Source organism: Neolamprologus brichardi, chromosome 7, assembly GCF_056152115.1.
Source record: "Neolamprologus brichardi isolate AB-2024 chromosome 7, ASM5615211v1, whole genome shotgun sequence".
Classification (NCBI taxonomy): Eukaryota; Metazoa; Chordata; class Actinopteri; order Cichliformes; family Cichlidae; genus Neolamprologus; species Neolamprologus brichardi.
The window spans coordinates 36,674,839-36,690,357 of NC_142110.1; the positions used below are offsets into that span (position 1 = coordinate 36,674,839).

The 15,519-nt window shown below is 44.6% G+C and overlaps 1 protein-coding gene across 1 annotated transcript in view; it reads left to right on the forward strand.

The window, feature by feature from the left end:
• The first annotated feature begins 1,102 nt into the window (after positions 1–1,102).
• Positions 1,103–15,519, forward strand: part of LOC148102128 (NACHT, LRR and PYD domains-containing protein 3-like) — a 32,454-nt gene continuing 18,037 nt past the window's right edge. Inside the window, exons 1-6 of the mRNA XM_087843542.1 lie at positions 1,103–1,163; positions 1,965–2,096; positions 2,181–2,282; positions 4,569–4,647; positions 4,938–5,136; positions 13,233–15,027. Of these exons, the coding sequence (XP_087699668.1) occupies positions 2,008–2,096; positions 2,181–2,282; positions 4,569–4,647; positions 4,938–5,136; positions 13,233–15,027 (2,264 nt within the window). The 5' untranslated portion in view covers positions 1,103–1,163; positions 1,965–2,007. The remainder of the gene's footprint in view (positions 1,164–1,964; positions 2,097–2,180; positions 2,283–4,568; positions 4,648–4,937; positions 5,137–13,232; positions 15,028–15,519) is intronic.

Here is a 15,519-nt window from a genome sequence, read left to right on the forward strand (position 1 = left end):
TAAAAACACTTCCTGTCACTGTGGTGGTTACAGTGACTCAGTGGGTTGGGAAACTCATCTGTAACCGGAAGGTTGCCTGCTCTCTCTGTCCTGGTCATTGTGTCCTTGGGCAAGACACTTCACCTACCGCCTACTGGTGTTGGCCAGAGGGGCCGATGGTGCGATATGGCAGCCTCGCTTCTGTCAGTCTGTCCCAGGGCAGCTGTGGCTACAACTGTAGCTGCCTCCACCAGTGGGTGAATGTGAGAGTGAATGAATAGTGGCATTTTAAGGCGCTTTGGGTGCCTAGAAAAGCGCTATATAAATGCAATTTATTATTATTTATTACTATCATGCAGTTTGTATTTTGACCACCAGAGGGCGACAAATCAGCACAGACAGAGAGCTCCATTCAAACTTTGCTGCCATCAGTAATAATTCTTCAAATATAATCATCAGTGTTTGAGCAGTTATGATATCAGGGACAATCTAGACATGTGTGACAATACTGAACATGTCACATGACACACCTTAAACATCATGTGATCCACTATCAGTGTTGCGACTTTCATCTACAAATAGAGCTGCTGCTGGCTGAGCTGGTTTGAGCTGTGACTCGTCTCCAATAATCCAAACCGAGCCCCACTTGTGTTTGTGTATTATTTGAGAACAGGACTGAAAGATAATGTGATTATTGTCTGAATATTGTGTATTGTGCAAAAACCCACTGACTCAACTTCCCCGTTGACAACACCAGCATCAAGTAAATAACATGTGACCACGCCCCCATGCAATCACCTGTGGTGCAGGAACAACACCTGCACCACCATAACAAATAAAACGTAAGCATTCACTTTGGCTCTTACTCTCAGTCTGCACTTTCACTTTTCATGACTTCAACAGGTTGAAATGAGCTTTGAAGAAACCTCAGTTTAGTGCTGAAATATTCAAACGCTGCAGGAAGAACAACAACAAAGTAATGATGGATCTTTGTGCTTCAAACAGGAAAACCAGCAGAAATAAATCACAGCCTGCCAGAGGTTGGGGGATTTCCGAGGTTTATTTGAACGCAGCAGAGTGTTTCGATGCTCCCGAGTGTCCTCGAACGCCGCATTAGGCTCAAAGTTTACTTTCACTTCCTGAACTTCGTGGAGTGGAGCTTGTTGTTGGTGTGTGAAGAAACTGTAAGTTTGCTTTGTTTCCTCCTTTAACAGTTTGTCTTTAGGAACTTTACTGTTTGTTCAGCTCATGTTTGATTTCTTCACACAACAAACTGTGTGTGTTTGTATTTCCGGTCTCTCCATTAAAGTCAGTGTGTAATGTTTCCTGGCTAACATCAGCTGTGTGCAGCTTAGTTCAGCACAAATCTGCCGCTCCATAGTTCACGGTAACGGACTCACAGCTGGACCAACGAGGCCGAGTGTGTCCGCCACTCTGAGCTACGTTCGTGTTTGTGTACTTGTAGTTTGTACTTTGTGAGTTCACTCAGAGCCCACAGAGGACGCAAAGTACGTGATGACGTCACAGCCCTTTACCTCCTTTACTGTCACTGTGATTAATATTTACACACGAGACACCTGCAGAGCTCTGACGCTAAGCTAGCCACACAGCATGCTAACACTAAGCTAACGCTAAGAGCTCTTAAAGACACGAGTTAAAAAGCTGCTTTTAGTTTGTGATCAGAGTCCAGGACTGAGAGCAGCAGCCGAGCTGATGGATGATGAATTACTGGATGGAAGAAGCTTCTCATTACCAGTGAATCAGTGTGTGTCAGTGAATGCATCGTGTGTGCTTCATGGCTCCATCTAGTGGACTGATAGTAGAGCAGCTGATGGCAGCTTCCTCTGCCTCACACTGCTGTCTGACTGCATTCAGCTGACACTGAGATGAAGCAGGAAAGAAGCAGCTGATATTTGGACAGCACACATGATGGAAAGGAGGATTTCAGTTGATGTGCACATGAATGATTTGTGTTTCCTCTGCAGGTGAAGGTAGAAAGTGTGTGTGAGCTGATGTGAATTGAGCAGCATGGATCAGTGTGAGGACAGAGAGGAGGGAGTCCCTCCCTCTAAAACCACTCTGTGTGGGGAACATGAGAGCCAGACCAAAGCTCAGAGGTGAGATGACCATCTCTAACTGTCCATGACTCTTCTCCATGTCACAGCTCAGCACTCACATCACTGCTCCATCATTATTCACAGGAACCAGCCTGGACCTCCATCCAGCTCTGTGTCCTTAAGGAGTGACACGTCTAAAGATTGGCCCATTAATTTTAAAGTCCAGCCTGTGTCTGCTGCAGAGAGGTGAGCTGTTAGTAACAAGAACTCTTTGATTTATCTGCTTGATGTTGTTGGATATAAACTGCAGTACAAACACGTCATTCCCTCAGTCCCATTTAAACTGTCTTTTAAAACAAGCCTTTGGTTTGCAAACAGCTGAAAACCCACTTCAGCAAACAGGAAGTGATCAGAGCGTCCGTCCACTTCCTGTCAGTCCCTGCAAACATTTCATATTGAAGAAAAGTAGTTGATATCTCACATTTTTACTCCACCACATTCAACCATTTTGACATTTTAGGCCACAGCATGAAACTCTTGTCACATGACTCCTGTTATGTTATAGAGTCATGTGACCACCAGGGAGTGATTTGTATGGATGTGTGTGAAACACATTCAAATCAATCTGATTCATCAATGGAAACATTTTTGGTGTAAATGCACCAACACTGAAAACGCTGAAGATAAAAACACAACAAATGAAATATGAACAAATCGAGGCTTTGAATACACGTGTGTGTTTGAGACAAAGAGATAAATGATTGTGTGTCTGTCCTATTGCTGCATGAGGATTTTATTGTAGATTTTGTGCGTGTACACTTTTGACCACGAAGGTGTTGAAAGGGCGTAAAACAGTTGGAGGCACAAGAGTAAACACTAGTGCTGTCAGTAGATTAAAAAATGACTAATTAATGACACAATTTTCTGTCATTAATCGTGATTAATCACAATTACTTGATCAATAGCTGCAGTTACATTTTTTCAACTTTATATTTAAGCCTGTAACAGACGTTTACACCATATAATGAAGTAAATGCAGAATAAACACAAAGAATGTTAAACGCTTCAATTCAAAGAGACTTTGAATAGTTTTCTTCAGTCCTTAACTCAGCTTCTCTCCTGTAAATACAACTTTGTAACAAACATATATACTAAAAGGTAAGTGTGCACTAACATATGATAATATATAATAAACTGCTGTTAATGAAAATGTTTAATCAGATTCATCACAGGGTTACTGTGGATTAATTTGGATTAATCACGATTAAATATCATTTTTAATGTAAACTAATCAAATTTCATTTCATGAGCAAACAGACTCGAGAGAAAAGGGCAAATTTACACACTTAACATGTTTATTGAACATGTAAACATTGATTAACCTCCTGAATGAGCCGACCCCCCCAGGGACAGTCCTGCATGCTAATGATGGGCTCTGCTCTGTACGTGCATGATTCTGTCAGCCACAAACTCCTCAGCTGATCCTGAATCTGAGCCCGTCTGTAAAACAATCATTTTCTTCACAAGTCTGTGGAGGTGGCACTGATCATGCAGCAGTCTAACACACTCTGTCACTCTTCTTCAAGTCTTTGACACGAGGAACCAAAACTATGTTATTAACAATATTAACAGGTCTGCAGTTTGTCCACTTGGCAGTTGTGTCATCAGTGCTTTGCATTATTGTGATATTTTAAGCTGGAAGTGCTTCGGTGAAAAGAAAATTCCTTCTGTCACAATGAGCAGAATACTTCATGTTGGTCGGCTGGTCCGTCTTGTTATTTTTTAATACTCAAACTTTCCATCGAGAGGTCAGTGTGTGTTTATCATCTTCCATATTGAGCTGATTGGTTCAGCTGCCCGTCACTAACAGATGTGCTGCACATCTGCATGTGTGCAAAGGTAACTCTACTTGGACAAACTGCCCGAAGTGCGTTTATAGAAACATTTCAGGGATTTTGAGTCGTTCTGCACTCCAGATGTGTCGTGTTAAAGGTTTTTATCATGTTAATCATGATAACAGATGAACCCCCTAACCCTAACCCTACATGTTAATTTTGACGGCACTGGTAAATCCTTTTTAATGTTCTTCTGTCAGATCATTGATTAGACTCGACTCCAAATACGAGACTCAGAAAACTCAAATGAAAACTCAAATCAAACCAATGAGAAAAGGACTTCTTGTGTTAGAATGAAAACATATGGAAGTCGTCAGGTTTCAAACACTCGATGAATCTACTGCACAGTTACATTCAGGGACCTTTGGCCTCCTGAGAGCATTAGTTGATGGTTCATCACAGTTTTACCTTCCAGTGAGTGAATTTATCAGTTTGATGAAGTCTCAAAGTTTCCTCTGAGCTTCTGCAACATCATCACTTCCATCACTGATGAAAGAAAGTTCATAGAAAACAGAAAATATATCTTCAGAATCTGAGAGTCTAAAACTTGACAGAATTGATTCAGATGAAGTTATTTGAGCAGAAACTCCTGGATCTTTATCCTGTGTTGATCTAATCCTTCATGGTTCCTCCACAGAGTGGAGCAGCAGAGCTCAGAGGTTCCCAGTGGTCAGTCTGCCCAGCAGCATCAAACACAGCTGGACTCCATATTTATGGTCTGTACATGTACAACAACTACTGTTACATCTGTTCTGTTCACAGTCATCTCCATGCTGCTCTTTGTAGACCAGTGGATTGTCTGTAGGGCTGAGAACAAAGTACAAATACTTCATTACATAACCTAATTACTGTTTTCAGGTATCTGTAGTTTACTTGAGTAGTAACTATTTTTTACTTTTACTCCGTACATACATCAGGTTAATGATCCACATGTTTTCATGTTTACATGTTTTCATGATTACATGATTTCACGCTGATTGGCTCATTCATAAATATTCTGTTCCAGCTGCTGGAGGACAACATCATCACTTTTTTGAATGAGCTGAAGAAGATCCAGAAGGTTCTGAGTCCAGATTACCCAGAATGCTTAGAGAGTCAGAGGGAGGATGATGAGGAGGAGAGGAGCAGAAAGGCACTTGTGACAATCACAGTGAACTTCCTGAGGAGACTGAAGCAGGAGGAGCTGGCTGAGCGTCTCTATTGCAGTAAGAGCATTTCTGTAAGCGTTTAAGCTGATTGATGACTACAACAGTCATTAAACAACCACTGTTGTCCTACTGGGAGACTTCAACGCTCATGTGGGCAATGACAGTGAGCCCTGGAGGGGCGTGATTGGGAGGAACGGCCTCCTGGATCTGAATCCGAGTGGTGTTTTGTTTTTGGACTTCTGTGCAAATCACAGTTTGTCCTTAATGAACAGCATGTTTGAACATAAGGGTCCATAAGTGCACGTGGCACCAGGACGCGGCCGGATGCTGGATAGACCTGGCACAACTAAACGTGCGTGTGAACGCCTCACAGAGGCCCTGGTCTGCAAGACCTTCAACATACACCTCTGGCAGTGCTTCAACTGCAGTCTGAGGGAGACTGGTGCTCCACTTGCACTGTGTATAGTGCAGGTGGAGCACTGCTGACGTCGACAGAGAATATTGTCGGGCGGTGGAAGGAATACGAATACTTTGAGGACTTCCTTAATCCCACTGGCTTCCTCCTCCTGTAGAAGAAGCAGAGTCTGTGGATGAGGGGACGACTTACCTGTCTCCGGGGGCGAGGTCCCTAAGAGAGATAAATGACTCCTTGTTGGGTACACTGTAAACCCAAATAAGTTCAGTGAAGGAATACTTTGAAGACTTTTTTTTTTTGAGTTACAATTCAGTGAAACTGACATTGATCCTAGACAGTCGGCTACAAATTCAAATCAAATCAAATTTTATTTGTCACATACAGTCATACACAGTACGATATGCAGTGAAATGCTTACACAACTGCTCGTGACCTAAAGAAAAAAGAAAAGGCTATGAATAAGATGGGAAATAAATATGAAAATTATAAAGGGTAAATTTAACTAGGAAGGAATAAAATAAAATAAAAATATATATAAAAATTAAAGTTAAAAATGAAATAACTTTACAGCACAAATTAGAATGAAGGGTAAATTTAACTGGGAAAGAATAAGATAAAATATATAAATTAAAGTTGAAAATAAAATAACTGTACAACAAAATACACAGTATAGAAATATATAAGAATGTATGAAGAAATATAAATATATATATACACACAATAACAGCAGCTGTACAAGTATTAACTGGAAATGAGGAATATAATGTCCAGTGTTGTGCAATCCACATTTGTAAGTGTCTTGTGCAGTGCAAATATGCTTAAAGTGATTTAAGTGATGAAGTGAAAACAAACTCCAGAGTGTCCAGTGTGTGTAAGAACTATATGTGTGGGTCAGTACTGTGTGGTGGTGTGATTGAGAGACCGTATCGCCTGCGGGAAGAAGCTCCTCCTCAGTCTCTCTGTGTTGGTCTTCAGGGAGCGGAATCGCTTTCCTGACCTCAGCAGAGAGAACAGTCTGTTGTTGGGGTGGCTGAGGTCCTTCACGATCTTCCTGGCCTTGGTCCAGCACCGCCTGTAGAGCTCGTCTGTCCTGCATGGTGCTGTTCCTGAACCAGGTTGAGATGTTTCCCGTCAGGATGCTCTCTATGGTGCAGGAGTAAAAGTTCCTGAGCACCTTGGAGGGCAGTTGGAAGTCTCTCAAGCGTCTGAGGTGGTAGAGACGCTGTCGGGCCTTTTTCACCACAGTGTTGATGTGACAGGACCATGACAGGTCCTGCGTGATGTGAACTCCGAGGTATTTGAAGCTGTCCACTCTCTCCACTGGGCACTCGTTGATGACGGGGGTCTGGTAGTTCCTCTCCTGCTTAGTGCTGAAGTCCACTATCAACTCCTTTGTCTTACTGACGTTTAGAAGGAGGTTGTTCCTCTGGCACCAGTTCTCCAGATTCCTAATCTCCTTCAGGTAGGGCGTCTCGTTGTTGTCAGAGATCAGGCCCACCACGACGGTGTCGTCAGCAAACTTGATGATGGTGGTGGAGCTGGTAGTGGCCACACAGTCATATGTGTACAGAGAGTACAGCAGGGGGCTCAGAACACACCCCTGGGGGGCTCCAGTGCTGAGAGTGGTGGAGGCTGAGACATGTCCGCCCATCCTTACTGCCTGTGGTCTGCCAGTTAGGAAGTTGGAGATCCACTGACACATAGATGAGCTGAGTCCCAGATGCTCCAGCTTGGTGGTGAGTGTGGAGGGAATTATGGTATTAAATGCAGAGCTGTAGTCTATGAAGAGCATTTTAACATAATTCCCCCTTCTAGTGTCCAAGTGAGTAAGTGATGTGTGGAGGAGATGAGAGATGGCATCGTCTGTGGAACGATTTGGACGGTAAGCGAACTGTAGTGGGTCCAGTGTGTCTGGTAGTGAAGAAATGATGAAGTCTCTGACCAGGCATTCAAAGCACTTCATCACTACTGAGGTGAGGGCTACAGGGCGATAGTCATTGAGAGAAGCAGGGTGGGGTTTCTTCGGGACAGGAACAATGATGGACTCCTTGAAGCATGTGGGGATCACCGACAGAGATAAAGAGATGTATATTCATAGACAGGGTCTTTCTGTAAAGAAAAAAAAGCTGAGACAGAATTGCAAGTTTATTTATAACCACCTGCACAAAACTTTACATGCTTCTGCATTTGAACAAGTTTTTAGTGCTTATTTCACAACTTGTACAGTGAAAATTTTAAACAATATAGTGCTTCAGCCTTTTCTTTGGCTCTCTCTTTTAAAAATAATTTTGGAAACAACATAAATGTATCAGCCTGATGCTGTTATAAAACTAATAAAAGGCATTTTTATAAACATTTAAACAAAATAAATAGTCTCAGTCTACTCTTTAGCTTTTCCCTTAAACTTCAACATAAATAGTATTTTTATAACAAATAATATAGTGCATCAGTTTTTTCTCCAGTTGTTCCCTTTTAAAACTTTTAAATGGAAACATTTAAAACAAAAAAATGTATGAGCATTTTCTTACACGTTTTCATTATAAGACTAAGTTAAATAGAATACCCACCATATAAAAAAAGCTATCTAGAGGCATGTTTGTCTCAGTCTATGTCTCAGGCTATGGGGAACAGATAGCAGCAGATGTCCTAAACCTACAGAACTTTGTATGAAACTTTACTACAGTTTAGTGCAACTAGTCATGCGAGGCATCAACTTCAGTGGAACAGTTTGAATTTTGCCAGCAGTATAGTGCCAGCACCTGTACGTGTTACTCTGGCAGTAAAAGATTGTTTTTGAGGCGAAGAAGACATGGTTTCAACTGTTTACCATCCTCAAGGCCCATCAGTAGTTTCTGGATGAATGTGTTAACCAGGTTTTTTGGATAGTCCAGATGCAAGACATAAAACAATCGGAACAACAAGACAAATGCATCAGCCCACTTGGGAATGTCGCCTACCACAAGCTCATCTTCCACTACAACTGCTGCACTGACCACAACAATATTAAAATACAATAAAAAAAAAACTTACCTCGGAGCTTGGCAATGACTGTGTTTAATGCTCAAATCCCACTTCAAGCTGTTCGAACGAAAAGAAAAACCACAACTCACGTTACCATGAGACAGCTAGCTTAGCCCACATTTACACCGCGGCGGTTATTAGGTTAATATGTAAAACAACTCCTTGGTGGCAGAGCCCCTGGTGTTGATGAGGTCCGCCCCGAGTTCCTGAAGGCTCTGGACGTTGTAGGGCTGTCCTGGCTGACATGCCTCTGCAATGTTGCGTGGAGATCAGGGGCAGTACCCGTGGATTGGCAGACCGGGGTGGTGGTCCCCATCTTTAAGAAGGGGGACCGGAGGGTGTGTTCCAACTACAGGGGGATCACACTCCTCAGCCTCCCCGGGAAAGTCTATGCCAGGGTGCTGGAAAGGAGAGTTCGTCCGCTAGTCGAACCTCTGATGCAGGAGGAACAATGCGGTTTTCGTCCTGGTCGCGGAACACTGGACCAGCTCTTCATCCTCTCGAGGATACTTGAGGGTGCATGGGAGTTTGCCCAACCAGTCTACATGTGTTTTGTGGACTTGGAGAAGGCATTCGACCGTGTCCCTCGGGGTGTCCTGTGGGAGGTGTTGCGGGAGTATGGGGTGTCTGGCCCATTGCTACGGGCCATTCGATCCCTATACAACCATTGCAAGAGCTTGGTTCGCATTGCCGGCAATAAGTCGGACTCGTTCCCGGTGGGTGATGGGCTCCGCCAGGGCTGCCCTTTGTCACCGGTTCTGTTCATAATTTTTATGGACAGGATTTCTAGGCGCAGCCAAGTGGCGGAGGGCTTTCGCTTTGGTGGCCTCAGGATCTCATCTCTGATCTTTGCGGATGATGTGGTTCTGTTGGCTTCATCGGGTGAGGGCCTCCAGCTCGCACTGGAGCGGTTCGCAGCCGAGTGTGAAGCAGCGGGAATGAGGATCAGCACCTCCAAATCTGAGGCCATGGTTCTCAGCCGGAAAAGGGTGGAGTGCCCACTCCGGGTCGGGGATGAGGTCCTGCCCCAAGTGGAGGAGTTCAAGTATCTCGGGGTCTTGTTCGCGAGTGATGGGAGAAGGGAGCCGGAGATCGACAGACGGATTGGGGCTGCGGCTGCAGTAATGCAGACGCTGCACCGGTCCGTCGTGGTGAAGAGGGAGCTGAGTGTAAAAGCGAAGCTCTCAATTTACCGGTAGATCTACGTCCCTACCCTCACCTATGGCCACGAGCTGTGGGTAGTGACCGAAAGGACGAGATCGCGGATACAAGCGGCGGAAATGAGCTTCCTCCGAAGGGTGGCTGGCATCTCCCTTAGAGATAGGGTGAGAAGTTCGGCCATCCGGGAGGGGCTCAGAGTAGAGCCGCTGCTGCTCCACATCGAAAGGAGCCAGCTGAGTTGGTTTGGGCATCTGGTAAGGATGCCCCCTGGGCGCCTCCTTGGTGAGGTGTTCCAGGCATGTCCCACCGGGAGGAGGCCCCGGGGCAGACCCAGGACACGCTGGAGAGATTATATCTCTCGGCTGGCCTGGGAACGCCTTGGTGTTCCCCCGGATGAGCTGGAGGAGGTGGCTGGGGAGAGGGAGGTCTGGGCCTCTTTGCTTAGGCTGCTGCCCCCGCGACCCGGCCCCGGATAAAGCGGATGAAGATGGATGGATGGATGGATGGATGTAAAACAAATTTTGCCAAAACGTAACCATTACCATATCACAAAGCTTATGGTGAAAATAAGTAAACCACTGGCAATAATAATTCCCAACAACTGGTACGTGGTTTGCATTAAAATAGTGAGCAGTTAGCTCCAAAATGTGTGCCGACTCGTCGACAAAAAACTTCAGTTTTTCAACCGAAATGACTCAACACAGACGCAACATTCCTCTGGTAACAATCGACAGCAGCTCAAAGAATAAAAGAACAAACAGAAAACGTCGTCTTTCATTTTACTTACATATCCTCTTGCTTTGCTTTTCTTCACTTCGCTTCAGACCTCTGCCATCTTGAAAACATTTCACAGTATGTAGTTCAGGTTCACGAACGTACGCCATGATGCCATCAAGTCTCTTAACTTAATAACTTTGACACAAAGGTTTTATTTACTCATAACTAGGGATGGGTACCGGTATCCGGTGCCATGATGGCACCAGTTCTGACATAAACGGTAGTAACCAGACCGAAAAGCAACGCACATTTCGGTGCTTTATTTCGGTGCTTTTTTTTCCTGAGCTGTCATACACTTTAGATTCTAGCCAATCACTTTACGTTTCCGAGGATAGTAGGCGGGCTCCAGGTACGTACGTTCTTTTAGAGCAGAGCTACAGATTAAAAATGCCCAAGGCGAAGCGGTCAAAAGTCTGGCTGTACTTCACAGCAAAATATGCAAACTCAGCAGCCTGCAACAAGTGCTTTAAGCTGATACTGTGATACTGTCAAAGGAGGTAACACCTCAAATCCGATGAAACACCTGGCGACGCATAGCGTTTTTTCTTTAAAGCCGAGAAATGCGCCGTATTTGATAGCTTGCTGCGAGACCTCACACCGTGCACATCTACTGCGGGTGTAGCCGTAGCCCTGCCAGTGTAGCAGAAATGATGACGGATGATGATGGCAGCAGCAGCCGTTCTTCTCTGAGTAGCTTAATGTTGTTCGTGTGTAATTTACGTTGAGTAGGCTAACCACGTTATTACATTAATGCATGTGAGGTGAACTAGCAAACACCGTCATAGCTACATGCGGCTGTCTTCTTGTTTGATGGCAGATACTCCCTTCACCCTGGCCAAAAAGGCTAAAATGACCAAAGAAAAAGTAGAAAACAGTTAAACATGAGAGGTTTTTGGACAAAGTTAGTGTTTTTTCCATTGTTTAAACACTGCTTCCAGCCAAGAATGATACTATATATGCTCCATAGCTGCAGAAAAGGCTAACATTGTTATCTTTTTACAAAAAAACAACTGAACATGAGAGGTTTTTGGACCAATTTTGTGTTCTCCATTCTTTAAGCACCGGTTTGAGCACCGTTTAAGCACCGGCACCGTTTCAAAAGTACCGGTTTGGCACCGGTATTGGATAAAACCTAAACGATACCCATCCCTACTCATAACTTTCTATTCTAATAAAGATCCCTTAAGTAAAAGTTGAATCTGCTTATAGTTTTTACGGTGTTTTGACTTGGTTGCTACTTTTGATTTCTATGATTATAAAACTTTTGAGCCCATTGTACTTTAGGGTTTACAGTGTAGAGCACCTGGGGTGGATGAGGTTTCCTGAAGACTCTGGATGTTATAGGGCTGTCTTGGTTGACACGCCTCTATACAATTTTGCTAGGGGATTTCCTCCGGTACCCCATCTATAAGAAGGGGGTCCCAAGGGTGTGTTCCAAATATAGGGGGGTCACACTACTTAGCCTACCTGGGAAAGTCTATGCCAGGATGCTGGAAAGGACAGTACGTCTGTCCGTCTGAACCTCGAATGCAGGAAGAAAAATGTGGTTTTCATCCAAGTTGTGGAACACTGGATCAGCTCTTTATCCTCTCGAATATACTTGAGGATGCATTGGTGTTTGTCCAATCAGTCTACATGTGTTTTGTGGACCTGGAGAAGGCATTCAGCAGTGTCACTCTGAGTGATCTTTTGGGAGGTATGGAGTGTCTGGCCTGTTGCTAAAGGTATTTGGTCCTTATACACCTGTTGCAGGAGCTTGGTTAGCATAGCCGGACTTGTTTCCAGTGGGTGATGGACTCTGCCCGTGTTACCCTTTGCTGCAGATTCTCTTCGTAATTTTTATGGACAGAATTACCTACAAGTAGCGGAAGGGTATCCCTTGGGTGGTCTCAGAATCTGATCTCTGCTTTTCGCAGATAATGTGGTTCTGCTGCCCTAATCAGGTGATGGCCTCCAGCTCGTACCAGAACGGTTCATGCCTGATTGTGAAGTGGTGGAAATGAGAATCGGCACCTCCAAATCTGGGGCCATGGTCCTTAGCCGGAAAAGGGTTGAGCGCTCACTCCTGGACAAGAATGAGTTCCTGCCCTAAGTGGAGTTCAAGTATCTCGGGGCCTTGTTAACAAGTGATGGGAGAACAGACGGATTGGTGGTACTGCTGCTGCAGTGATGCGGACGCTGTACCAGTCCGTCATGGTGAAGAGAGAGCTGAGTTTAAAAGCAAAAGTCTCACTTGTCGATCTACATCCCTAACCTCACTTATAGTCGTGTTGTTAGTGACAAGCAAGTTTGCAGATACAAGCGGTGGAAATGGGCTTCCTCTGAAGGGCTGCTGGCTTCTGCCTTAGTAATAGGGTGAGAGGTTCGGCCACCTGGGATGGCCTCAGAGTAGAGCCGCTGCTCCTCCACATCGAAAGGAGCCAGTTGAGGTTGTTTGGGTCTGACAAGGATGCCTCCTGGGCACCTACTAAGTGAGGTGTTCTGGGCATGTCCCACCGAGGCATACCCAGGACACGCTGGAAAGATTATATCTCTTGGCTTGCCTGGGAACACCCTGATGTTCCCTCAGACAAGCTGGAGGAAGTGGTAATGAAGAGGGTTGTCTGAGCTTCTCTACGTAGGCTGCTGCCTCCTTGACCGGCCCTGGATAAGCGGAAAAATATAAATGGATGGATGGATGACTAGAACATTTGTTATTGTCTTAAGAGATGGACCAACATGTAGCCAAATATTCATGCTTTAAAGAAATGAGACGTAATGTTTTGCATTCTTTTTCCAGAACATTTTCCTACGGTATGTCAACGTAACCTTAAATCTGCACTGAAGAAGAAGTTCCAGTGTGTGTTTGAGGGCATCGCTAAAGCAGGAAACCCAACCCTTCTGAATCAGATCTACACAGAGCTCTACATCACAGAGGGAGGGACTGCAGAGGTCAATGATGAACATGAGGTCAGACAGATTGAAACAGCATCCAGGAAACCAGACAGACCAGAAACAACAATCAGACAAGAAGACATCTTTAAAGCCTCACCTGGAAGAGATGAACCAATCAGAACAGTGCTGACAAAGGGAGTGGCTGGCATTGGGAAAACAGTCTTAACACAGAAGTTCACCCTGGACTGGGCTGAAGACAAAGCCAACCAGGACATCCAGTTCATGTTTCCATTCACTTTCAGAGAGCTGAATGTGCTGAAAGAGGAAAAGTTCAGCTTGGTGGGACTTGTTCATCACTTCTTTACTGAAACCAAAGAAGCAGGAATCTGCAGCTTTGAAGACTTCCAGGTTGTGTTCATCTTTGATGGTCTGGATGAGTGTCGACTTCCTCTGGACTTCCACAAAACTACAATCCTAACTGACCCTAGAAAGTCCACCTCAGTGGATGTGCTGCTGATAAACCTCATCAGGGGGAAACTGCTTCCCTATGCTCGCCTCTGGATAACCACACGACCTGCAGCAGCCAATCAGATCCCTCCTGACTGTGTTGGCATGGTGACAGAGGTCAGAGGGTTCACTGATCCACAGAAGGAGGAGTACTTCAGGAAGAGATTCAGAGATGAGGAGCAGGCCAGCAGGATCGTCTCCCACATCAAGACATCACGAAGCCTCCACATCATGTGCCACATCCCAGTCTTCTGCTGGATCACTGCTACAGTTCTGGAGGATGTGCTGGAAACCAGAGAGGGAGGAGAGCTGCCCAACACCCTGACTGAGATGTACATCCACTTCCTGGTGGTTCAGGCCAAAGTGAAGAAGATAAAGTATGATGGAGGAGCTGAGACAGATCCACACTGGAGTCCAGATAGCAGGAAGATGATTGAGTCACTGGGAAAACTGGCTTTTGATCAGCTGCAGAAAGGAAACCTGATCTTCTATGAATCAGACCTGACAGAGTGTGGCATCGATATCAGAGCAGCCTCAGTGTACTCAGGAGTATTCACACAGATCTTTAAAGAGGAGAGAGGACTGTACCAGGACATGGTGTTCTGCTTCATCCATCTGAGTGTTCAGGAGTTTCTGGCTGCTCTTCATGTCCATCTGACCTTCATCAACTCTCGACTCAATCTGCTGGAAGAACAAAAAACCTCCCAGAAGTCTGAAACAGGAGAATCTACAGAGAAACACTTCTACCAGAGTGCTGTGGACAAGGCCTTACAGAGTCCAAATGGACACCTGGACTTGTTCCTGCGCTTCCTCCTGGGTCTTTCACTGCAGACCAATCAGACTCTCTTACGAGCCCTGATGTCACAGACAGGAAGTATTTCAGGAATCACTCTAGCAACAGTCCAGTACATCAAGAAGAAGCTCAGTGAGAATCTGTCTGCAGAGAAAAGCATCAATCTGATCCACTGTCTGAATGAACTGAATGATCGTTCTCTAGTGGAGGAGATCCAACAATACAGGACTTCAGGAAGTCTCTCCACAGGTAAACTGTCTCCTGCTCAGTGCTCAGCTCTGACCTTCATCTTACTGTCATCAGAAGAAGATCTGGATGAGTTTGACTTCAAGAAATACTCTACTTCAGAGGAGGCTCTTCTGAGAATGCTGCCAGTGGTCAAAGCCTCCAACAAAGCTCTGTAAGTAAACATGTTGTCATCACTTCATTGTTAAAATCATTGGAAATAAATCAGAAATGCTGAGTTCAAAGAGCACTGTAACATTTTTTTTAAATAGTGAATTAAATGATCATCAGCCACTGAGTAAATATATGGTAGTTTTAAAGATTCACTCCAGCATTTCTAAAACACACTTTGTTCTTTAACTCTTATCAAAGGACAATCCAGACCCAGCTTATAAGAACATGAGCTCTGATGCTTCAGCCCTTCTGAGAGGTTTATTATCCTCAGCTTGTTCACTTGTCTACAACTCCAGGAGTTTGGTTGTTTTATTCTAAAGCACAAACTTCACCTGCCAGACCTCACCTACATCTTTTTCTGATGTTCGTAATTTAAGTTCAAGATTGTATCTCACTTTCAGTGCACACTCTCCCCTTTTAAATATAAATCTCTGCTGTGCTGTCATGTTTTCATCCCGTATGGAGGGAGAACTTCGGTCTTCATTACTGAAAT